General features: G+C 51.7%; 1 protein-coding gene across 2 annotated transcripts in view; it reads left to right on the forward strand.

The window, feature by feature from the left end:
• The window catches only part of CENPE (centromere protein E), a 1,911,253-nt gene that overhangs the window by 1,125,235 nt on the left and 760,406 nt on the right, over window positions 1-25,612 (forward strand). For both annotated transcript variants that reach the window (XM_085641421.1, XM_085641422.1), the window contains exon 46: window positions 12,719-12,874. In XM_085641421.1, coding sequence (XP_085497547.1) covers window positions 12,719-12,874 — 156 coding nt within the window. The remainder of the gene's footprint in view (window positions 1-12,718; window positions 12,875-25,612) is intronic.

A 25,612-nucleotide genomic window follows, 5' to 3' on the forward strand; every position in this document is an offset into this window, starting at 1 on the left:
CTGTGAACACCAGCTGCCTCTTACACCGTTATACTTTTGTTATTTGGTACTCCCTCGCACAGGTCTCAACCAGGCTTCCCTGACAACTTGCATCCCTCCTTAATGCAGGCAATCCAGGATAGCTCCAGTGCAGCTAAGTATATACCATCCATTTTGGATTTGACACCGCAGATTGCCTAGGCATTTTGGCTGTCAGGAGGTAGGTCTGGTTGAAGACCACAGGCTTCTCCGGTGCTGTTCAGTCCACGTTAATGGACATGCCTTATGATCGCTGTCCTTTTTGGTGAAAATGGAGTTCCAGCTCTTGAGCACTTTAAGAATAATAGGTCAACGGTGCGTTCCTTTGGCCTGTCTGAACCTCCACATCAGCTGCACCAACAGTTTTGCCCCCTCCTTAGCTATGGTAGGGGCTTCCATCAATTTCAGCCTGCCCAGCACACCCATCAGCTTTTTTTGTGGCCGAGCCACAGTACCCACAGCGTGTGTGGATGCAACAGGATGATGGACATCACTCAACCACAGAAGACTTAGGAGTATATAGGTTTTTATTTAGTGTGTGTTTAGTGACACTCCAATAGGGTCCAACCACCACCCATTGGGCCTCTTCCTTCGCTCTCCCAATGAATTCTTTGATTTCTCATCTCCTGTAAGTAGGTGGGGTACGCCCTCAGGGTTAAAAATACACAGGCCTTAGTATTCAGGTTCTTAACAATTCTTAGGCCCAAACGGAGGAGAGGGTGTGGTCTGACGGCTAGACTGTCGACTTTGGAGCTGGGAAACGAATGTTCGCGCCTTGGGGTCGACTCCACACCCTGTGATTCTGGGCAAATCACTTAATCTCATGTCTACCAAAAAAATGAGTGTCCTTGTATAACGTAACTGGTGCTCATGTAAAGCGCTCCAATACCTTTGGGTCGAGTTTGCGGTATATAAATCTGCACAAAAAAACACCACCATACCGTAATATGGCTGTTTCTTCTAGACCTCTACCGGGTAGGGGAAAGTCAACCACCAGCAGACTGTATCCTTTAGTGAATCAAGCCAGAACCACAGTGTTGCCCACAGGTGAAAAAAATAAGTAAATAGAGCAATAGCAGGTTAGGGCCAAAGGACCTTTGAACTGTAGCCACCATTAGAAGCCAGCAACAAACTCCTGTGCTACCGCCTACCACATCAAACCCCCAGTGCCCCTTAGTGTCACTTGCCTGAGGCAACGCTTCTGTTCTAGAGCCGCGGCAACCTGGTACAGAATGCCTCTCCACGGGGAAGCCGACTGCTCCTCTTCTTTTCTTGCAATACAGAGTCTGTCTAATCCTGGGGTCTGGCCGGCGTCACCTCGTCATCCTTACTGCAGCCAAGTGTCACCCCCTCCCTCTTCTGGTTTCTAAAACGCACATGGAAGGATGCATCTTGTCCCGCTGTAGTCCTTTGGGGTCCCCGGCCCTCTTTCGCGGTCAATCGTCTGTTCTTCACGCCATGCTCCTCTCCTTGCTACTGCTTGCTCATTTTCGTCTAATTGCTCTCTGTCCTTTTGAACCTGATTGGCTAAGATCTCGTCCACAGCTAGAGCGCTGACCTTACAGTCCTCGGTACCTCTGGTGTCCTGTCTGAACCGTATCTTGCGTGTTTCATCTGTCCTTTCATCATAGTTCATAAGAGGGGCAGTGTGCAGCACATTCTTCCGCCCCTCCTGCTGCCACAGTCTCAAAACCTCTGTATTTGATAGAGACTACTAGCCGCAGATTCCTTCACGTAGAATTATCCCCAGGCGTAAGACTGGATCCCGAAAACGTTTTGCCCAGCATCCCTGCGCGCCGGGGAGACTGCATCACGCCACTCCGTCCAGGCGTCGTCCGCGCACGTCATGTCAGCGAGGTCACATAAGTCCCACCCCAGTGCGCCTATGTCAGTTTTTTCCTTTTCCGCGTGCAACACATATCCGGTTTGTGCTCTGGGCCTGTTTAGGCCTTTCCCTTCTGCTCTTGCGTGTGTGGGAACTGTGCGAATGCCTTCGAGCTTTAAAACTTTTTCGTCATGTGGCCGCCTAATGTCGGTGGCGGATCCTCACCCCATCTGTATGTGGTGTTAGGGGGAGCACCACGACTCCACTGATTGTGAGGCATGTCAGCAGATGAAGCCGAAGTCCTGGCGGGAGTACCGGCTGAAACTTCTTTCGGCTCGTGTGTCCAGGTCGGCGTCGACACATCGCCCGGCCCCTGAGGAGGGTTCTCGGATCCGCAGCCTCCCTCGCCGACTTCGATCTTCTCCCAGGTCGCAAGTGTGCCGCTCACCTCTTGGTAAGTGTCACAGTTTGTCCCCGATGGTCGGGTTCTGGCCTGTCGGGGCGTGGGCTCTCCGTGGGTGGTGCGGCCCCACGGGTCGTCCTCTTATCCGCCGTTTCCCGGTGTGGGGGTGACCAGAGGCCAGATGGAGAAATACATGGTGGCTTTGCAGGCCTTGCTGGCTTCTCCTCCTTTCCCTCCTGGGACGTCAGCGGATCTCTTGCAGTGTGCGGGGCCCTCCGCACTGGTTCAGATCCAGGCTCGGAGGATGTGGTGCCCTTGGGGTGTGGCCCTTCGGGGGTCCCTCCTTCGGACCACGGCACCTCTGCTTCGCCGCAAACTCCCGCGGGAGTCCCTGTGGTATCGCGGGAGGTCGCCGGGGCTCGGGTCGCACCCCCGAGCCCCTCCCGGTCCTCGGGACAGGCGGCGGCCTTGTCCGGGGCCGAGGTGAGGCTGCCACGGCGCAGGCTGCTGCTTGCCCTGGCGGCGCCACAGGGGTCAGCGGAGAGCCCGTCTCGCCCTGTCACGAGTCGCGGCTGGCGGGGGTCTCCTCGTCCTTCCCCGAGCCGTTCTCGTCCCTCCGCGCAGGCTGCTGCCTTGTCGGAGGTCGGGTCGGCGCTGTCCCTTCGCCACCCCGGTTCCGGTTCAGCTCCGGTCTCCTACGCCGTGTGCTGTGTCTGAGGTCGACCCGGTGTTTCCTCCAGCGCTGGTCGGCGACGGTGTCCTGCGAACTCTTCGGCTCCGGACCGACGTCGGGTCGTTGACTCGTCTTTGGACGCCTCCTCTTCTCCAGAAGTTTGGCGGTTGCTGGTGTCATCCTCGCCGGAGACGGGCCGCTGTGTCGTGGCATTTTCCAGACGTCATCTAAAGGCGGCTCCTCACCATCTCCATGACCGTGGTCTTCGCCGAAGGAACCGTAAGTCCCCCACTCTTCAGTCCCTCTTCCTTCCTTTCGGCCATGGCCCTTCCTACCTCCGGTTGGCTTGGGGGATGGCCGCCTTAGCTTGCAGCTGTCACCTAACAAGGAGCTGCTTTCCCCTCCGCGGGGGCCCTACGGAGGCGGGTGCGGCTTTCGCCTGTGCTGTTTCCACGGCTGTGGGGATTTTGAGCATGGGTGATCTAGCTGCCCATTTTCCCGCAGATCATCTTCTGGAGGTTCTCCATCAGGGCTCTGGTGGTAGGGAACTGTTGCTTCCCTTCGAGGGTTCACTCCACTCTTCTCTCTTGGGGACTTGGGGCTGTCCCGCCACGGGGGACCTGGTGCCCCAGCAGCATCTGCACCGCCATCATTTGGCACCGCGTGATCCGGTGAGCCTTTCTCTTCACCCTTCGATCAGAGACCCCCTTTTGCAGTCTGCCTTTCCTGCTTTGCCGCTGCTGTTGTCTCCCCCTTCACGGGAGGCCCGCTGGCTGGACTCCTGGGGGCGCAATATCTTTGCCTCAACCAGTGCGTCTCTGCGGGCCTTTACCTCAGTGTGTTTTGGCTAGGGCTACTTCTTGCTTGTGGGACTCGGCGGAGTCCCTTATGTCTGCCGCTTCTCAGGAGGGTGCCTGTGTGGATTTGCAACATCATGTCTTGGATGGTCTGGATCTGGCGGCGTTTATCCTTCGCTCCGTCCGCTCTGGACATCTCGGAGGTGCTGGGTCGTGCCATGGCTTCTTCGGTTGCCCTTCGTCGCCATGCCTGTCTTCGGGAAAGTGTGATCCCCGAGAATGTTCGTGAACGGCTGGTGGACCTTCCCTTCGATGGTGCTCTTTTGTTCCATGCCCCTGCGGACTCAGCCATCCAGAGGTTCTTGGCGGGACTTCGTCCTCCTCCTCCTCCTCAGTAACCTGTGTGTTGCTCTGGTTCTTGGAGCTCTTCTTCCTTTGGGGCGGGTCGCCCTGGTTGCTTGGCTGAGGTTGTGGTTCTGTTGGCTGCTGGCCAGCCCTTTTTGACACTGTTTTTCCTTTGGGTTTTTTACACCATGCTGGGCCTGAGATTGGGCCTTCTGCATTTCCCCTCTGGCTGCTTGATTGGCCTCCTGCGGGGTTTTTTGCCGCAGGTCTTTTTTGTTGTCCTCTGTGTGAGAAGTTGGCCTGATATATGATGTCACTAGTTCTAGTGTACACCTTGTATCAGTCCAAACAACCCTTATGGTGATTGGTTGTAAAGTCAACCTTGTAGACCAGCTATCCTAGTGGTAGCATGGACAAGAGCAGTCTTAGGCTAAACTCTGAATGGCATGTGAAGCCAGCTGTTATACCATATGTAATCCCTTGAATACCAAATGAAAGGACACCACAACAGATATATATAAAAATAGAATGTATTTATTCTAGTCAAACCCTCAGCACTCTTTATGAGATTCGAGGTAAGTACAACACAGTGTTATTTAAGCATACATTAAGTCACACAGGTAAGTAATACAGTTAGGCCCTAGGGGCCACGCAAACCATATACTAAGTAAGTGGTATAAGAACCACTGTCACGAACACAGGATAGGCCTAGGCCTAGGGAATCGCTGGGGCTACACTATACTACCAAACGTTAGGAAGTGGGAGGCCCACGGGATTCAGGTGCAGAGTGGAAACACTCACGCGTAATGTGTAAAAGTCGATAGAAATGGAAGTTGTTAGAAATTAACAGTTTTAGGACACTTCTGGTATAGCTAGGAAGTAGAGACTCGGAAACTAGACCCTTGGATAGTCAATACCCTTGTGAGCACCGAAGTACTCAAGTTACCTAGCCCACGGGCTGCGGGTGCATAGGTGTGAACTTGCGTCGGGTTTCGTCGTTGACTCCTATGGATGCCTGAAGGAAAGTTGCTGACAGGCGATCAGTGAAGAGTGTCCGGTGGATCCCAAGGATGGGATCAAGAAGGAAGGAACCTGCAAGCAGAAGGGACAGAGTCTAGGTCACCAGCCAGGAGCCAGGAAGGAACCAGGCGATGTCGTGAAGATGCAGGTGAAGAGGTGAAGCGTGTCGCAGCAGTCACGGGTACCAGGAGGTGTCGAGGACGACCAGGACCAGGAGGTGAGCTGTCCCACGAAGGCTCTTGCTGTCGGCGGCGTCGAAGTCGAGTCAGGACCCAACAAGCCTTGGCAAGCGGAACCCACGCAGGATGGAGGACTTGCTTCTGGTGCAGACCAGGAAGATCTGGGGTGCTTCTCTTTCACAGAGGAGCGGGTGCCAGTCTGGAGGAGCCGGACCAGCAAGGTGAAAACAAAGGTTCGTCGTCGCAGAGGTCACTAGCCAACGGGCTAGCAACCGGACAACGCGTCGAGCAACTCAGGTGCAGAAGGGCCCCACGCAGAACACGTGAAGTGTGGGGAGCTGGTCTTCTTTGCAGATGGTGCTCGGGATGGGGGCTTCTCAGTTCCCCAAGCACAGCCTCGAGGGAGCCTCGGAAGTCGCGCTAGTCAGTTACTAGCCACTTTTCCCAAGTCGCCGGTCCCACGTCCCTCGTCGCCTCCACGGGTCTCAGCTTCGCTGTAGGTGTGGATCTGGGTCAGAGGTGTCTGGAAGTCTCGGCGCTGGTCAGTCTCTGCAGTCGTCCCTCGTAGGATCAGTCGCAAAGCAAGCAGCGGTCGCTGGATGGTGCCTGGTTGCCAAGGGTGGTCACTCCTTGGCCACAAGGGAGATTTCTTCAGTCTTCTTTCTGAGGTCGAATGTCGAAGGTCCAGAGTTTCTGTACAAGTTGCAGATTCAGGTTAATCTAATTTCTGCAGGGCTCAGCTACCTACGAATATACTGGGCTAGTGGGCTGGGCTACCTGCAAGGTCCCTCCTATGGGTGGGACCAGGAAGGGGAGTGGTTACACCCCCTTTCCTTTGTCCAGTTTCTTGCCAGAGCTGGGGCTGGAGTGCCCCAGCGCCGGTTTGAACTGGACTATGCATGGGACACCTTGTGTGCCCCAGGCAGTGTCTAGTTTCTTTCAACCCTCCCTTCCCCAATACACTAAATCCTGTCTAGGGTGGTGCTCGCACCTCCCAAGGCAGGAAACCTATTGTCCAAGCCTCCCTCGCTGGAAGGACTCCCAGCAGCGGGAGGTCAGACTTGTGTCTGTGGCAACAGCATCCATTTTGTGATGCTGGGGCTCTGGTTAACTTTAACCGGGTAAGTAGGTTTCAACAGGTCTTCTCCCTCTAGAAGGAAGGAATAATATCCTCATGGCCAGTAATGGTATGGGGGTATTATTCCAAAGTGTTAGACACCTTACACAACATGTTTTGATAAAGCCAAACCATAGTTACCATAACCGTTTAAGATTATAAGGCACTTTAAGAGTATATGGTAGGCTATATCATAGAACAGCTATAAGGACATGGTTCCGAAAGCTGCAGACAGGCTCAGCTCATGCTAGAGCACCATCTCACATGTTACCAAGCACTCTGCCTCCAGGATTGTTAAGGCCTGCCATAGGAGTGGCTGATAGGTACACATGTGTCTAGATATAAGGTAGGTATAGGAATACTACACCTAAGCAAGTAGTGATTACACAACCTTGCCCCAGCTGAGTGATCAGCCAGTTGTGTCATAATGGAAGGCCAGGCCAGGGGTGGCATAATACATCCTGCAGCCCCTGGTAGGCCTAGGGTACAGCTATGCCCTGGGTACCTAAGGTACACTGTACAGGGGCCAATAAGGTGACCCTGACCAATTGGGTTATGCACCTAAAGTACATAGTATCAATTTAGAGAGAGAACAGCTGGGCTGTGGGTCTGATTGGCAGGCCCACAGCCACATCTAAGTCGAAAACCAGTGAAGCAAAAAGTGGGGGTGAACATAGAAAGCAGACCCTACTCTCCTACACTCTGCTGCAGAAGTTTCTTCCCAAGAGGTTCCCATGTCTTGGGATATGACATGCCCCATGTGGGGCAGGGTTGACTGTTATTTAGCCCTGGTATGGACTGGGGAGTTGTGGTCGCCTGCGGGCTTCTGCTTTTCATGGCTTTATGGTATGTTGCGGATGCAACCTTCTTCTTCGCCTTTTTGCTTTGAGTATTCGTTCTGTGGTGTCCCTGGCGGTTGGCGGAGCTTGCCAGTGCTGCCCTCTTGTTCTTTCTGCACCGTTGTGCCTTCTTGGGGCTCTGGTGGGACTGTCATCCTGCCTTCTCCACTGCTTCCAGTGGGCCTTGCCCTCAGTTCTATCTCTTCTCCCTGGGGGGGGGGGGGGGGGGGGGGGGGGGATGGTCCCTGACTTCTGGACACTCTTGCGGGTGCTGTTTGTCCCTGCCGGTGTTGGATGATTCTTCCTGGGTGACCTTGTGTTCCCCTTTTCGGCTTCCGCCTGCTTCTTGCTGCCGGCGCCATCCTGTCTGGGATTGCCTTTGCTCTGCCTCATCTCCTTGGAGTCTCTAGGTTGTTCTTCTCCTTCGGCGCCATCCTGTCTGGGATTGCCCTTGCTCTGCCTCTTGTCCTTGGAGTCTCTAGGTTGCTGTTCTCCTTCGGTGTTCCTTTCCTTGGCCTTGGGTGGAGGTTTTGTTTGGTGGGTGTGGTGTGTTTGGCCTCTGCGCCTTGCCTTGTTTCCTCTGCTGAGTGAGGACAGGCTATCTTCTTCTTCTTCCCTTTGCCTGGGGGACGGGGCTCCTCGTCCTGCTTTTGGACTCGGCCCTCGTGCGGTCCCCTGTTCTGCCCAGGTGGGTGGGGTCCTCTCGCAGATCCTCCTTCCCCTTGGGTATTGCTAGGATATCTATTCTACGTGAAGGAATCTGCGGCTAGTAGTTTCTATCAGATGTACGATTTACTTACCTTCGGTAACGATGTATCTGGTAGAGAAGATTCTAGCCGCAGATTCCTTCACGGCCCGCCATTCCTCCCCGTTCTGCGAGGGCTTGTGATTTGGTCTCTTGCACTCGCTTACCTGTGGGTGGCTGTGTCTTCCATGAGTACATTCTTTCTCTCTTCCTGTCAGGCTGTCCCCTTTTTCCTCCCCGTTGTCGCATGGGAGGATGGGTCCTTGAGGTTGGGGTCTTTTGGCTGTGCCTCTGCCCTTGATGGGGGTTGTCACACTCTGTGATGGGAATGTCTTGGAATTTTGCCGTTCCCCGTGTGTCCCCAACTGGTTCCCCTTCCATGTCTGGTTTCCCCCCCCCCCCCCCCCGTTTCACAATCCACACAACCGATGATGTGGGCCATCTGTCATATTTGCAGCATGAGGCACAGGCGCTTCTGGCTAAACGTACCATAGAGAGGGTGCCCGCATCTCCTTTGTCCTTTTTTTGGACCTTTGCCCCCTACGCCTTACTGTGGATGGAAAAATTCTAACTGCTCACCCTTGCCTGGGTCTATTCTGGCCTCGGCCATGGAGAATGTATTGTGGTTTGGGCTGGCATGACGCTTATTTACACATCCCCGCCCTGCTGGCCTACATGCACCATCTGCGGTTCAAGGTGAGGTAGGAGCATTTTCTGTTTGCTGTCCTCCCCTATGGCCTCACCTGTGCCTCACCTGTGCCCCTCAGCTGCTCACAAAAGTGATGTCTGTGGTAGCAGCGAATGTTGGGAGGTCAAAGGTTCCACTCATCTCCTAACTTGACAACTGGCTGGTAAAGGCGGGCTTGCCCCATGCAGAAGTTACCCACCTCCAGACTACATCAAACCTCCTCATTTCGTTAGGGTTTACTATAAACGTAAGGTTGTTACATCGGATTCCTTCAGGAACATTCCAGTTTGTTGGAGCTATTCTGGACATGGCACAGTTTCAGGCCTTCCCTCCAGACAGAGAATTCAGAACATTAGGGTTTTGATCCCGATGTTTCAGCCTCCCTAGATTTCTGCAAGGATGACTCTGAGGGTCCTGGGACTGTTGGCCTCCTGCTTCCTGTTGGTCAATCTCTCCTGGTGGCGAAACTGGGCTCAGCAGGGGGATCAGAAGTCCCAGTGGGCACAGCATATGGGGAACCTCTTCAATCTCGTCCAGATTTCGAAGGACAATGCAAAAGGTCTTCTTTGGTGGTTTTCTGGACTACGAAGACGTCAGCACAGACCCCTTTCCCTATCTCACTCAGAGCTAACAGTGGTGTCTGACTTGTTGCTTCTGATTTGTGACCGCGACTTTGGTAGAGGTGGGGATCAGAGACCTCTGGTTTCTGGCAGCGCCCCAGCTCCACACCAACATTTTGGAGTTGCAGGCGATCAGCAGGAATTTGAAGGCCTTCTTGCCATCCATCAAAGGGGAGGCTGATGCAGGTGCTAATGTACAGCTCCACTGCCATTCGGTAATGCAGCAAACAGGGCGGGCTGGGTTGTGGACCCTGTGCCAGGCAACACCATGCCTTTAGAAATTGCTGGACCACCAGGAGATTTTCCTGATGGTACAACACCTGGCTGCATCTTCAAATGCCAAGATGGACAAATGCAGCTGTCAGCGCCTGTCGGTTACATCCAGAGGTGGTTCAAGTCTCTTCTGAAAATGGTGAGCACCTTGGTACAATCTTTTTGCCATTGCTAAGAACGCGAAATGCTGGCACGTTGGATTTTCCTAGGCATGTCTCCAGAGATGCATTCCACCTAGAGTGAATCTCAGGACTCCTGCACACTTTTCTGCTGTGTGCTTTTTCCACAGTAGACTTCCTTCCCCGAGTTCTGAAGAACAACAGGAATGGCTGGGCCCAAGTTATCCTGGTTACACCGGATTCAGCATGAACAGTGTGGTATCCAGAGCTCCTGGGCATGAGCATTTGTCCTCCATTCAGGCTGCCGTATCGGGAGGATCTTCTGTCGCACAGCAGGACATGGTCCTGTACAATCTTCAACTTCATGTTCGGAGATTGAACCACAACGGTTGACTGCATTCGGCCTTCCTCCCGAGGTTGTAGATGTCACCTGCACAGCCAGATATCCCTCAACAAAATCTACATATTCCTTACATTGGGACTTAGTTTGTAAATTGGTGTGGTACTCGTCAGATTGACCCACTTTAAGCCAGGTTATCCTAAGGATTGCTTTTGTGTGTTCCCTATCCAAGCAAGAATTTGCTTTGGGCACAGTTAAGGGGTGCCTGTTGGCTTTTTCAGCTTTTTTTGTGGCTTATGGATCAACCCTCTTTGATGAAATCTTAAAGACAAAAGTGGTCCCATTTAGAGGAAGGAAACACCACAACCATTTTAACTGGAGATTGGGACTGAAAAGTAGATGTAGTAAAGGTATATGTGTATTTAGGGAGAGTATTCACACAAACGTTCGAAAATAATTCCTATCTTCAGCACTTAGAATCAAAGGCAGCAGCACACACAAGTTTATTAATGAGTTTATACTCCTTCTCAGGAAAGAGACATTTCTATCCTCTCTTGGAAATTTATTGAGCCAAAAAAACCATCAACCCTGATGTATGCATTAGAATATGTTCCAATAGATAAATGCAATTTTCTGTATAATTGCAAAGGGAAACCATTACGAAAAATAACTAACACTAGTCAAGCCACCCTGGTCCAGGCATTTCGACTAGTTGTCCTTGTATAGTTCCTATACTATCGCTGTGGCCAGTACAATAAGATAGGCCTATCATATGTTACATGCTGGTAATGATACCTTGAAAACTTTACTAAATCTCAAAACCTTTGAGGTTGGGTCAAGCAATCTTATATTTAATAAAAAATCTTATGGCAGCTCTATCTCACTTTAAACAATCAATTCCACTTTTACAGTCCTGGACACGGGCCCACCTAAAGTTATTCTCAAATTACACCACATCTTAGCTTTGACCTAGATTCTTCTTACTGTTCTCAATTATCCCAGTACAGGTCCTATGCAGCGTCTCTTGAGTACAAGACATACCAACAGTAATTGAGATTCATGCTTGAACACAGCGTTCTACGCTGTATTATCATGCCACACTTAGGGTTCTTGCCTCTAGACTCCCATACTAAGCTTTGGGATAAAACAAGTGATAAAATAGGAATATTTAAGCTCTGTAGTGAAGGGCAACAAGATCTAGCCCATGTGCTATATATTAGTCCAAATACAGTGATAGTATATTGGGTTGAAGAACCGGAGCCGGGCATCTACTAAGGTATCTACTGTTCATAATTTGATGGTTTTAATCAATTCTCCGCCAAATGAATTTGTCTGCTATAATTTGTATACATTTTTTAAATCCACTTTATCAATATTTTAGATAGAAACTATTTGATTATTAAGTCTTGCTATAAATGTGTACTCTGTATTCAATTAATAAAATAATCTGAATGTCTGCGGAGGATGGTCACTTGAGTTTATTAAAGAAGACTCGTCTAGCAAGTTAACTTTAGCCTTTTAAAATAAAATAAAATGGATTTCAAAACATGTAGCATCTTTTCAGATGTTGTTAGGAGAGCTGGCATTTCTGGCAGTGAACTCTGGGGTTGCCTTATTTCAGTACAGAGCAACAAGGCTGATTGTTGAGTTTAAGAAATTAGAGGTTTTGATAAAACCTGTGATCGCTTTGTTTCCAGCTTAAACACTATCAATCATTAAGAAGCACCAAGTGCATCTGGTTTCATGTGGGCTCAGTGAATAATCTGACCTTAAAAGGCATTGAAATCTTACAGAAATGGAGAACCTGAAGACAGATTTTGGGTAAAATGGTGGTACTCATGCTGCAACCCGTGGTTCTGGATATTTGTGCTAATTTATATTATATGTTCTTAACACCATTCTAATTTGGATCATACCTAAATGTGTCTGGAAAGCATTATCTATGCCAGGAAGCTGTGTTTTTTAGAATGAAGCCCCTAATTTCAGAGAAAGCTTAAACCCAAGGATAGAGCAATGTTTTATGTTATAGTCTATTGCCCCATTTGGGTGTGATCTGATCTGCTTTAAAATGTTTGCCATCCAATATCCCACAGCATATTACTGAATGTGAGGTTGCTAGAGGATAATGTTAAGGGATCAAACATCTAAGGTTTCTTTGAGTGAAAAACATGGAACTCTTAAGGAGCATGGATTAGACTGATTGAGGCCTCAGTTTTGGTCACATTTATGATCTTGCTCACTCCTTAGTGACTCCTCCATTTACCCATGAATATATTGAGACTGTCACCTTCTAACTTAGCCAAGTCATAGTCTCAGTGATTATAGGAGCTTTTGTCGCTCACTTCTCTTCTTATTAAATCAACTAGGAACAAATGCAACACATAGGCGCTAATCATCCGATGTCACAAGCATTTTTCTAATATTCACCACTTGTGAGATAAGCACATACATTTATTTGCCTCTCTGTTGAGACAATGCTCCTCTTTGTCTTGTTAGCTAGTATGTTTGGAAATAAAAAAATTAGAATGTATAGTTTGAATCGTTGTGCAATTTTAAATTTTCTTGAAAAGGGGTGAGCATTGATAAATGTATAAACATTTATCTTTTCTCCTTTGTGTTCAATGACTGTATAATTGTATTTGCTGTACAACGTTTTAGTGCTAGCTTTACATCTGCAAATGTTTGGATATGGACTCTTACATTCTTTTCTGTTTCAGTCCATAGAAACACAAGATGAACTTAGGAAGATGCAAGAGGATTTGAAACAACAGAAAGAGTTGGAAGTTGAATTGAGAAATAAAATTGCAGAGTTGTTGGTCTGTGTTCAGGAGAAATCGGACAGGATTGAGACTGCTAAATCTCTCGAAATAACGGTACTGTTTTAATTTTTTTAATTGAGGAAAAAAACAAACAGATAAGCATCTGGTCAGCATTATTATCTACAGCTTAATACAATTAAATCAGATTATCCTTCTCATAATACAGTGACATCCATTTGAAAAGACGTACTTTAATACTTCATTCCTATGAAAGAATACATCGAAAATGTTATAATTACCTTAATATCTCCGATATTGAAGTGAGCTCTCCTTATCAAGAGCTCCCGCCCATCCTGAAAGCTATTATACAGTGTCCAGCCACCAAGCCCCATGTGACCAGACGACAACTTTTCTAGCCTTTGCTCTCCTTACTTTACAAAGATATTAGCTCTCTTCTAAATTGAATGTTGCCAGGAACCTAGCTATCCACTGCCAGAAGGAGGGGGTTCTGGCTCCAGCCATGCCGCTTCAAAGGTAGGATAAGCTTTGCGTCTGTCCTTCATACAATAAGGCTCTACCCTTAACATCTGCTGAGATGTTAGATTAAGGCTTTTAAAATCATGCTCAGGAATTCACGTATTTTATTCCAGATCTCTCCTAATTTCACACAAGAAAAAACATATGCACAATAGCTTCATCCCTATCTCTGCATCACGGACCATTCGAGTCCATTTTTTTACCCCAGCTAAACAGACTCCCATAGGTATAATAGAGTTTATACAACATCCTATAATGTTGCCTTTTCAACCTAGCACTCAATGGTTAAAGCTTGCCGGGAGCTTATATCCTCAGAAGCAAGACCCAATCATCTACCCTATGTGAGAAGTTGGCCTGATATATGATGTCACTAGTTCTAGTGTACACCTTGTATCAGTCCAAACAACCCTTATGGTGATTGGTTGTAAAGTCAACCTTATAGACTAGCTATCCTAGTGATAGCATGGACAAGAGCAGGCTTCGGCTAAACTCTGTATGGCATGTGAAGCCAGCTGTTATACCATTACAATCCCTTGAATACCAAATGAAAGGACACCACACCAGATATATATAAAATTAGAATGTATTTATTCTAACATATACCCTCAGCACTCTTTGTCTTCAGAGGTCTAAGCACAACAATTTCTTAAGTAGCATACGTTAAGTTACACAGGAAAAATACAGTTAGGCCCAGGGGCCACGCAAACCATATACTAAGAAAGTGGTATAAGTACCACGTCACGAACAGGGAGTAGGCCTAGGGCCTAGGGAATCGCTGGAGCTACACTACCAATAGTTAGGAAGTGGGAGGCCCACGGGAAGCGTGTGCAGTGTGGAAACACACACGCGGGTTACATTAAAGTCAATGGGAATGTAGCAGTTAGAAATAGGAAGAATAAGGACACTTCCGAAGTAACTAGGAGGAAGCAACTAAAGACTTAGACACTTGGATAGTCAATATCCACTGGAGCACCGGAGTACTCGCGTTACCTCACCCACAGGAGACGGGTGCATAGGTGTGAAATGTGCCGGGTGTCGTCGCTGGATCCTATGGATGCCTGAAGAACAGATGCTGGCAGGCGGCCAGGAGGAAGATGTCCGGTGGATCCAAGGATGGATCTTGAAGGAAGAACACCTGCAAGCAGAGGGGACAAAGTCTGGGTCACTAGCCAGTGACAGTGTGGAACCAGGAAGGAACCTGTCGATGTCGTGCAGAACACAGGTGATGTCTTGAAGCTTGTCTCTGCAGCTGCGTGGACCAGGAGGCGTCGGGGACGACCAGAACCAGGGTACGAGCTGTCCCACGAAGGATCTTGCTGATGGCGGAGTCGACGTCCCGATCGGAGTCAACAAGCCTTGGCAAAGGCAACCCACGCGGAAAGGGAAGTTCGCTTCAGGTGCAGACCAGGAAGGTCTGAGGTGCTTCTCTTTCACAGGGAAGCAAGGGCCAGTCTGGAGGAGCCAAACCAGCAGTGAAAAGTCAAGGGTTCGTCGTCACTGAGGCTACTAGCCAACGGGCAAGCAACCGGACAGACGCGTCGAACAGGAAAATGCAGAAGGGCCCCACGCAGAACTCGTGGAGTGTGGAGGGCTGATCTTCGGTGCAGATGGTGCTCGAGGTTGGGGCTTCTCAATCCCCAGAGCACAACTTCGAGGATGCCTCAGAAGCTGCGCTGGAAGCTACTCGCCAATTTTCCCAGGTAGCCGGTCCCACATCTCTCGTCGCCTCCACGGATCTCAACTTGGCTGTGGATGTGGATCAGGGTCAGAGAAGTCTGGAGGTCAAGGCGCTGGTCGGGCTCTGCAGTCGGTTCCTCGTAGAACTTGGGCAAAGCAAACGGCAGGTCGCTTGTTGGTGCCTGTTTGCACAGGGTGGCCACTCCGTGGCCACAAGGGAGATTCTTCAGTCTTCTTGTCAAATGTCGAAGGTCCAGAGTTTCGTGTCTTGTTTCAGTTCAGGATAATCCAAAGTCCTAGGGACTCAGCTCCCACTCTTATACTAATCTGGGGGGCTGGGTTACCTGCTAGGTCCCTCCTATGGGTGGGACCAGGGAGGGGGGTGGTTACACCCCCTTCCCTTTGTCCAGTTTCACACCAGGACTGGGGCTGGAGTGCCCCAGCACCGGTTTGAAACGGACTACGCATGGGACACCTTGTGTGCCCCAGGCAGTGTCTCGTTTCTTTCATCCCTCCCTGCCCCAATACACTAAGGCCTGTCTAGGGTGGTGCTAGCACCTCCCAAGGCAGGAAACCTATTGTCCAAGCCTCCCTTGCTGGAAGGACTCCCAGCAGCAGGAGGTCAGACTTGTGTCGGTGGCAGCAGCATCCATTTTGTGATGCTGGGGCTCTGGTTAACTTTAATCGGGTAGTAGGACTTCAACATGTCTTCTCCCTCTAGAAGGGGGGAATACTATCCTCATCGCCAGAAATGGTGTGGGGGTAGTATTCCAAAGTGTTAGACACCTTACACGACATGTTTTGATAAAGCCAAACCATAGTTACCATAACCGTTTAAGATTATAAGGCACTTTAAGAGTATATGGTAGGCGATATCATAGAACAGCTATAAGGACATGGTTCCGAAAGCTGCAGACAGGCTCAGCTCATGCTAGAGCACCATCTCACATGTTACCAAGCACTCTGCCTTCAGGATTGTTAAGGCCTGCCATAGGAGTGACTGAAAGGTACCCATGTGTCTATATATAAGGCAGGTATAGGAATACTATACCTAAGCAGGGGGTATTTACACGACCCTGCCCCAGCTGAGTGATCAGCCAGTTGTGTCATGATGGGATGCCAGCCAGGGGTGGCATAATACCTGCTGCAGCCCCTGGTAGGCCTAGGGTACACCCATGCCCTGCGTACCTAAGTTACACTGTACAGGGCCCTATAAGGTGATCCTTACCAATTGGGTTATGTACCTAAAGTACATAGTATGAATTTAGAGAGAGAACAGCTGGGCTATGGGTCTGATTAGCGGGCTCACAGCCACATCTAAGTCGAAAGCCAGTGAGGCAAAAGCAAAAAGTGGGGGTGACCATAGGACGCAGACCCTACTCTCCTACACCCTATTTCCCCTGATGGACATGTAGATTGTCTGGATTTAGTTCCATAAGCAACTTATAAATAGTTTTAATTTTAGTTCCGCCTTCAGCATTCATTGACTCAACTACTGTTACCTTATCAAATGATATTGTTTACTTTCTCAATTTTTGGATGCAGTCTCTTATTTGTAAATATTTTTTAAAAACTGTCCTGATGATGATCTCTAATATATGAGATCGAAACGCCGTCGACTTCCTACAACATAGAAACTCCATTTATTGTAAGAAAAATTGGTTCTTAGGAGTTTCTTCTTTTTGTTGTCAATGTGATGTACATATTTTAATAGTCACTTCCACTTGTCACTAAACGCTTACTGTCACCTTGTGTTAGCAACTGAACTATATCTAATGTTATCACAATAAATGTGTGTCATTCAAACTTTTCCTGGCCCCTGCTGAAATACTTGGATTGTTGTTTTTCCTGGCATAAATTGCCTATATGCCCACGTAAATACAGGCATATTGGTTAAGAATAACCTTTGCGCAACTCGCGCATTGTCTCATTGGACCTCTTTGTCCACTTAGAAACCACTGTCTTTTTAATATATATAGTTACCCCTGGTTCAGGTATTGATGTTCCCTTGTTTCCTTTTGACATACCGACAGATTATGGCGCTGACAGCACCCATGGGTCCTAGGTCTGTTTCTCAGCCTTATTTTGAACGGCTCCAAACCCTTCTAGTTCAGCCCTTCAAAATCATGGGCCTGCCAGCTGGTGGCAGTATTAGCCATCACCTCCACCATTAACAAAAAACATAATGTCGGGCAGGTGGGTTTTTCAGATAGTCCAAAGGGGCTACTCCGTTCTCTTCCAGACTACGACTCCCTCCATGCCTCCAACTTACAACCGGCTGACAGAGGATCATTCACTTTGCTTCAGGAGTGTAGGGAAGTAGGATCTTTCTGGCATAGATACCCCCAGATTCTTACCTGATGTCAGTGTGTTTTGACTGTAGTTCACTGAGGTCCTGCTAACAAGGACTTCAGTGTCAGTGCTCTCTCCTCTAAATTCTATTGTAAGTACTTTGCACACCCCACAATTGGCATACTGGGGTATCCTATAAGTCTCTAGTATATGGTACTGACGTACCCAAGGCATTGGTACACCAAGGGACTCCCATAGGCTGCATAATGTATTATACCACCCATGGGAGCACATGCAAACTGTGTCTGCAGAGCTGCCATTGCAGTCTGTGTGAAATGGTGCTTGCACCTTTCACTTTAGATTTAAGGTTTCCCTTATATCCCTGTCACTGCTCTTTTAATTTATGTCACCCCTAAGGTAGGCCCTTCAGTCCAAGGGCATGGTGCATTGGTCTAAGTGTGTGGATACCCCAGCACAAGCAGGGATACCCCTACAAACCCCGGACAACATTCTCTGGGCTTTGTAAATGAGGGACATCCGTTTTGAGGTATGTATTGTGCACTGGCAAGTCGAGATGTCCAACTACATAATGGCCTCCCAAACATGGTCATGTTTGGTAACAAACATTTTGGAATCATGACCTATATTAATTACAGTGTTAGTTGCATGATGGCATGTTTTTGGGGCTACTTAGAGGGCCCCCCATTCCTACCTGTGTTGCCTTAAAGGGTCTGCCTGCCAGCCGCGCTGCTGCAGACCCTAGACCGTGTTCTGCCCCCTTCTGAGGAGCTTAACTCAGCCTGGGGAAGCTGAAAAAAGGATTTCTAAGAAGGAGAGGCGTGACCACCTATCCTTTAGAATTGGGAAGGGTGGGGACGCTTCCGACCACTACCGGACTGCATTGAAGGGCTCATTTGGTGCCCTCCTTGCATAAACCAGTTTATCCTAGTTTAGGAGCCCTCGGCTCCCGCTCTGGTGCAAAACTACACAAAGGGCAGGGGAGTGTCTACTCCTCTGTTCAGTTCCACCCTAGGGAGGTGCCCAGAGCTCCTCCAGATGGCAAATCGATTGTGGCATGTTGAATCATAGCCGTTGGGAGCATCTGACATGCTAGGCCAGCTGAGTTGCGTCTCTGACCCCTTCTGATAAGTGGGTCACCACAGAAGAGGTCCTTTCCCTTTTTAGGGTTACTTAAGGGCTTCCCTGTGGGGAACGTCCTTAGATTCGTCCTGACAACAATTTTTCAAGATCTGACTGCCTGATATCTGAAGACTGTTCAAAGACTGTTCTGCTGGTGAGCACTGGAACTCTGATGTTCTTCGAGCCAGGACCAAAGACAAGACTACTTTCAGTGGGAAGATTCCTGCTGCATCTTCATCCCTGTGCTGCTTCAAGTTCTGCAACTCCATGGTTGTGCATCCTCCAAGTCACCAAGGACTCAGCCTGCATCCAAGCCAGAAGGAATCTCCCTTTAAGTGAAGGAGTCACTACCCTGCATCTGCAGGCACCGCCATGACGACGACCAGTTTGCTGATCCTGTTGTCCCACAGACATTGTCCGGCTCTGGCTTTCCAGACGACTGACAAGTCTTCCCTGCAACTGGGGGGACTGAAATCCATCTCCAGCCAATGGGAACCACCTCCCTGTGCGACCATGTCTCTTTTCCATTGCCAAGGCCTGTTGGCTCTTTTCACAAAAGATCTTCAAGCTCCAAGAAGCCCTAGCCTCCAGCCCTGCACAGTTCCAAGACCGACGTCCTACCTGCATCCTCTGCATCGTGGGCCTTCATCTACTGTGTGCTGCTGAGGCTTCCCTGTGGCGACCTGTACCTGCTGCCAAGGTGTCCTTGAGGGGGCTCCACCGATTCCTGCTGGCTCTCCTGCTTGCTGAGGGCCGGCCCTGACATACCCTTGCTGGGTTAGTCCAACAGACCTTGCTGGTCTGTAACACGGCATATATAGCCCCAATCAGTTGTTTGACAAGCCTTGTCGGTGTTCCTTCCGGCCACTGACCTGCACACGTTGACCAGCGTGGTACAGCTCGTGGACGGCTCCTGTGCTCCTGCATCATCACCTGAGCTCCACAGCTGCTGCTTCAACCTCCCTGTGCTACAGCAAGAACCAAAGACAAGGACTGGTATTGTTCGTCTCTTCCAGGGGATACTCATCAATAGTCGTAAGCACTGAATAATTCCCCACCCACGTGCGGGATCCCGGAGCATATAAAAAAAAATATGTTTGTATGCTCGGGTCTACAAGTGTATAACACTTCCGAAACATACACATACATATGTATATACCTGAAAGAAACACATAGTGATAGATTCCTTACCTTAGAATTACCCCCAGGCATCAGACTGGATCCGGAAAGTTTTCGTCAGCAGTACCCCTGCGCGTCGGCAGGTGGCGTCGTGCGGCTCAGAGTCGGTCGTTGGCGTCGTGATGACGTCGCGGGCGCTGATGTCAGTTCTTTCTTTTTCCGCGCCAGCAAGCGCAGATCCGCGAAGAGCCGGTACCCCAAGTCATTTTTTGACTGACTTTTTGAGGCCTTTTTGTCTCTATTTTTCATCGAGTCTTCGAATCCTGGTGCAGTTAGGATGCACTGTTTTAAGTCGTGCGAGGACTGTCACTGCATGATGTCGGTTACGGATCTGCACCGAGTGTGTCTATTCTGCCTGGGGCGCAACCACAACCCCAAGTCGTGCCCCGACTGCTGGGCCAAGGTGCCGAAGTCTTTGCGGAAGCGGTCCCCGAAAGCTGCTGGAGGCCCGGCAGTCAGCTCCGCGCAGTTCGAGGGACCGTGCGCAAAGGTGTCATCATCGATCTTCGGGATCCAAGTCTTCACACTTGGGATCAGGTAAGGCGAAGCACAAGAAGTCGAAACGTCATCGTTCTCCAACTTCCCCTCGCCGGTCATGCGACGCGGCTGAGGGAGCGGGTGGTGCCTTCCCCGCAGCCCCGGCAAAACCTGTTGTGTCGCCGCCGGCATGCCCGCCCTTTCCGGGTCCGTCGGCGACTCCGGCCCAGACACAGGAGTTCCTGTTGGCCATGGCACACCTCTTTGGGCTGTCGGGTCCCACTGGTGCGCCTTCGGGCCCTGCAGTCCCGACTGGGGGTCCTCTCATTTCATCGCCGGCTGCTCCGGCCCCGGCATCGCTGCCGGCTCCGGCCCCAGCGCCGCAGGACCTCCATGGATCCAGGCCTGGATCATGGTCGATGCCGGTTGACCTCATAACACCTCCACCGACGTCGACCCCACCGGCACCACTCCTGACGTCGCCCGATCTTCGGGACGACATCAGCCCCGGTTTCAGCCCCAAGGGGTACGTGGCGTCGGGCCGGCATCTATCTATGCCGTTCTCGACGTTGCTCAGGGATTTCTATCCCCATGTCCCTGCTTCTTATTTTAGGCCTGTGGAATGGCCTGAGGAGGAAGGGGAGGACTGGGAGGGGTCTGAGGACCCTCTCGCAGCTCATTGCGAGTATGAACAGGACTGGGCAGATGAGTTGGGGGAAGCCAGTGGTCTGGTTACCTCACCAGACCTTGGCATGCTGTCTCCTCCTACCGTGGCTACGGAGGAGGGCGCTAGTTATGCTGTGGTGTTGCATAGGGCGGCCGAGGCCCTACACCTCGTGCTCCCTACTGTGGCAGTCAGGACTAACCTCCTGACAAAAGTGCTTCATCCAGCAGCTACTTCTGCGGAGCCGCTGCTCCCCTTCAACAAAGCATTTTCCAACATTCTTTTGGGCACCTGGTCCAGGCCCACCACAGGGCCTCCTGTGGATATGAACGTGGCCCGACGACATCGCCCGGCTCTGGGTGACTCCATTTTCCTCTCCCAACTACCCACCCCGAGAGCTTGGTTATCCAAGCCTCTGCTTCTACAACTGCCTTCCCTTCCGCACCACCGGATAGGGAATCCAAGAAACTGGGTCAGTTCTGAAAGATTTTTTCTTCCACCAGTTCTGCACTGCGGTCCATCAACATCGCATGCCTCTTGGGCCGTTACTCTGTGGGATACGGTGATGCAAGGGCTGCCCCAGTGTCCGGAGGAGGCCCGGACACCTCTCTTCCAGGCTGTCGCAGAGGGGAGAGACTGGATTTTCGGGCGATGTCCAAAGCACGCTTATGGACATGCCCTTTGATGGCCGTCACCTCTTCAGCGACAAAGCAGACAGCTCGTTGGAGCGGTTTAAGGGCTACGGCCAAGTCCTTGTGACTCTGCAGTCTGCCCTCCTCCGCCTTCTGCTTTTCGTTCCTTTCGTGGCACCGGAAGGGGTGCCCCGCAGCGTTCGCAACAGGGCCACAAGCCTGCGCAGCAACAATCCCAGCGCGGATGCGGGTTCCGTCGTGGCGGACCAAGGGACCAGCGGGCGGATCAGTCCACCTCCACCCCGGCCACTACTGCCTCCAAACCTTCCTCAAACGCCAGTGAGCGGTAGGCTTCGCCATCACTTTCCCCACTGGCGCACCATCACTTCAGACAGGTGGGTTTTAGAGATAGTCCGAAGTTGCTACCCCCTCCCCTTCGAGACTACCCCTCCAGCCATGCTACCTAGGTACCACCCCATGTCGGGGGATCACTTGGTGCTTCTTCAGCAGGAAGTTGCGGCCCTCTTGGCCAAAGGGGCCATCAAGCGCGTCCCGACGCCAGAAGTAGGTCGTGGTTGTTATTCTCACTACTTTCTGGTGCCAAAGGAGGACAAGGGCCTGCATCCTATCTTAGACCTCTGGAACGGCAATCGCTTCCTCCGCAAAGAGAAGTTCATGATGCTCACTTTGGCTCAGGTCTTGTCTGCTCTCGATCCGCAAGACTGGATGGTAGCGCTGGACTTGCAAGATGCTTACTTCCACATCCCAGTCCTCCGGGCCCACCGACGCTACCTACGGTTCACGGTAGACCACAAGCAATTTTAGTTAACGTGCTCCCTTTTGGCCTTACCAGGGTGTTAACGAAAGTGGTGGCGGTGGTCGCAGCTCGTCCGCGCATATCAGGGGTTTCAGTCTTCCCCTTTCTCGACGACTGGTTGTTGAAGTCGGGCTCGCCACAGTCAGTCGTCCCCCCCCCACCTCTAGACTACGGCCGACCTCCTGCATTTGCTTGGGTTCTCCATCAACGTGCCAAAGTCGCACCTGATTCCCTCTCAGAAGCTCCTCTTCATCAGAGCGGTTCTGGACACAGCGCAGTTTTGGGTCTATCCTCCTGAACAGCGAGTCCAGGATATTCGGGCTCTGATTCTGATCTTTCAGCACTTGTTCCGGGTTTCGGTCAGAGTGACCCTGAGGCTGCTGGGCCTCATGGCCTCCTGCATCCTGCTGATTGATCATGCCAGATGACATATGCGGGCTCTGCAGTGGGACCTGAAGTTCCAGTGGGTGCAGCATCAAGTGAACCTGTCCGATCCCCTCCAGATCTCGGAGGGCCATGCACGACAGTTGCAGTGGTGGCTCACGAACCGGCATTGGGTTGACCGCAGATCCCTCTCCCTTCCCCAACCGGAGTTTATAGTGTCGAAGGACGCGTCCCTCCTGGGTTGGGGTGGCCACATGGAAGAGGCGGAGATCAGAGGCCTCTGATCTCCGGCATAGTCCAAGCTCCATATTAACCTTCTGGAGCTTCGGTCGATCAGACTTGTACTGAAGGCATTCCTTCCCTCTGTCAAGGGGAGGGTAGTGCAGGTGTTCACAGACAACACCACCGTCATGTTGTACTGCAACAAGCAAAGCAGGGAGGGGTCGTGGACCCTATATCTGATAGAGACGTCTAGACGGAGATTCCTTATTTTAGAATATCCCCAGGCATCAGACTGGATCCGTAAAACTTTCTGCAGTAGATCCTCTGCGTGCCGGGGGTGGCGCCGCACGGCTCCGCCCTGACGTCGTCCACGGATGTGACGTCAGCGGAGCCATATATGACCCTCCCAGCGAGCTGACGTCAGTTTTCTCCTGTCCGCGTCCCAATGCTGATCCTGGGAAACCAGCAGTTCCTTGGCCTTGTTTTCGACACCTACGGTGTCGCCGAAACAGTGTGCAAAGTCTTCGGGTTTTTAGGCTTGTGAAATCTGTGCGCGTCAGATGTCTGGCACTGACCCACATCTCATCTGTATGTGGTGCCTCGGCGTGCACCACGACTCCAAAGAATGAGACGCCTGTCAGAAGGATGAAGCCCCAGTCCCTCACAGAGTGCCGTATGAAACTGCTGGCCGCATGGCTGTCCGGTCCAGCACCTTTGCATCGCCGCTCTCCCCCTCCGGATCTCGCTCAGTCCAGAGGTTGTTCCCGCAAACATCGTTCGAGGGCAGGTAAGCGCGAACGCAGGCAGCAAGCATGGAGGTCCTCCCATTCGCGTACTGCTGGCGCCCGCTCCTCTCGCTCTGTGCCAGGTAAGGGTGCCCGGCAGTCGTTTACTCCATACCCTCCTTTTCCGGGGGTTGGCGCGATGTGTGCCCAAATGGAGGCTTACTCTATTGAACTCTAGTCGTACTTTGGGTCCCCACCTCTCCCTGGAGCGCATTCGGTTCCCAAACAGGTGGAGGGTACTCTTGTCGGGTCCTCGCTGGCGGAATCTGAAAGAAACACGTTAGTTAGATTCCTCACCTTAGAATATCCCCAGGCGTCAGACTGGATCCGGAAGATTTTTCGTCAGCAATACCCCTTGCGCGTCGCTAGGCGTCGTCTGCGGCTCCGCGTCCGTCGTCGGCGTGGTGCGCCGGAATGACGTCGTCGGAGTACTTAGACGCCGCCCTCACGCGCTGACGTCAGTTCTTCTTTTTTCCGCGCCAGTAAACGCAGATCCGGGAGAGCTACCCCTTTTAGTCTTTTTTGACTAAGTTTTTTGATCCTTTTTGATCTTGTCTCGACTCCGGTGCCGGTAGGATGCCTGGTTTTAAAGCCTGTGCTGACTGCAACCGCTTGATGTCGGTTACGGACCATCACCGCCGGTGCCTTTTCTGTTTGGGCCTCGACCACGACGCGGAGTCGTGTTCGGACTGCAAGGCCCTGACCTCGAAGGCTAGACGGGAGTGGTCCCGTAAGCTTCTCGAGCTTCGCCACTCGGCTCCGCGCCGCTCTCGATCCCAGTCCAGGAGGAGGTCCAAGGATCGGTCGCGGAGCCGCAGCCAACGTCACCATCGGTCGTCGGGATCCAAGTCTTCGGGTAAGTCGTAGCATTCCAAGAAGTCCAAGAGGCGACACCGCTCTTCGGACTCCCCTCGCCGGTTGCACGCAAGTCCCCATACCCGCCGGTCCCTGGGACTGACGCTACACCGGCGGAAGTCAGTGCCTTCCTCTCGGCCATGAGGAACCTGGCTCCGCCGTCGACGCCCGCTGGCGCGCCTTCGGGCCCCGCGGACCCGACTGGCCAACCTTGCCTGCTGGCGGCTCCGGCCCCGGCGCCGGTGACGGCTCCGGCCTCGACGCCGCAAGTGCCCGAGGGACCCGTTCCCGAGTCCCCGCCGACGCCGGTTGACCTCGTCACGCCTCCTCCGCCGGCGGAGACAACGGTACCACCTCCGACGCCGGCTCCGCTCGGCGTCGAGCCCCAGTTCAGCCCCGCTCCGTGCCCGGCGCCGTTACGGCGTCGATGGACGCCGCGTTCGGCGCCGCTGGAGACACATTATGTCTATCGTCCGGCTCTGAACCTTCCTCCTGCATACCAGGAATCGGATGACGGGGGCGAATGGGAGGGATCCGAGGATCCTATGGCCGTTCAGGCTCAGCTGTCACAGGACTGGGCAGATGAACTGGGGGAGGCCAGTGGTCTGGATACCTCTCCAGACACTGGATTCATCTCTCCTCCGACTGTGGCTTCGGAGGAGGGTGCTGCATTCTCTGTGGTGCTGCGCTAGGCGGCAGGCAGCCCTTGGGCTCGAGCTACCTGCCGTGGCTGTGAGGACTAACGTCCTCACTGAGGTGCTTCAGTCTGCAGCAAGCTCCACTGAGCCTCTGCTGCAATTCAATGAGGCCCTCATTGACGTTCTGCAGGGCACCTGGTCCAAGCCCTCCACAGTCCCTCCTGTGGACAGGAACGTCGCCAGGCGCCACCGCCCTGCTCCGGGCGACCCCAGTTTTCTGTCCCAACACCCTACCCCCGAGAGCCTGGTTATCCAGGCTTCTATCTCCCAATCCTCCTTCCCGACCGCTCCGCCGGACCGGGATTCCAAGAGACTGGAACAGTTTGGCAAAAAGCTGTTCTCCTCCCTTAGTTTGGGCCTGCGGTCCTTGAACACCGCCTGTCTCTTGGACCGTTATTCCCACTCTCTGTGGGATACGGTGGAGGACGTGTTGCCCCTGTGTCCAGAGGAGGTCCAGACACGACTTACCCAGGCTCTGGCCGATGGGAGGGAT

Source organism: Triturus cristatus, chromosome 2_2, assembly GCF_964204655.1.
Source record: "Triturus cristatus chromosome 2_2, aTriCri1.1, whole genome shotgun sequence".
NCBI classification, from domain to species: Eukaryota; Metazoa; Chordata; class Amphibia; order Caudata; family Salamandridae; genus Triturus; species Triturus cristatus.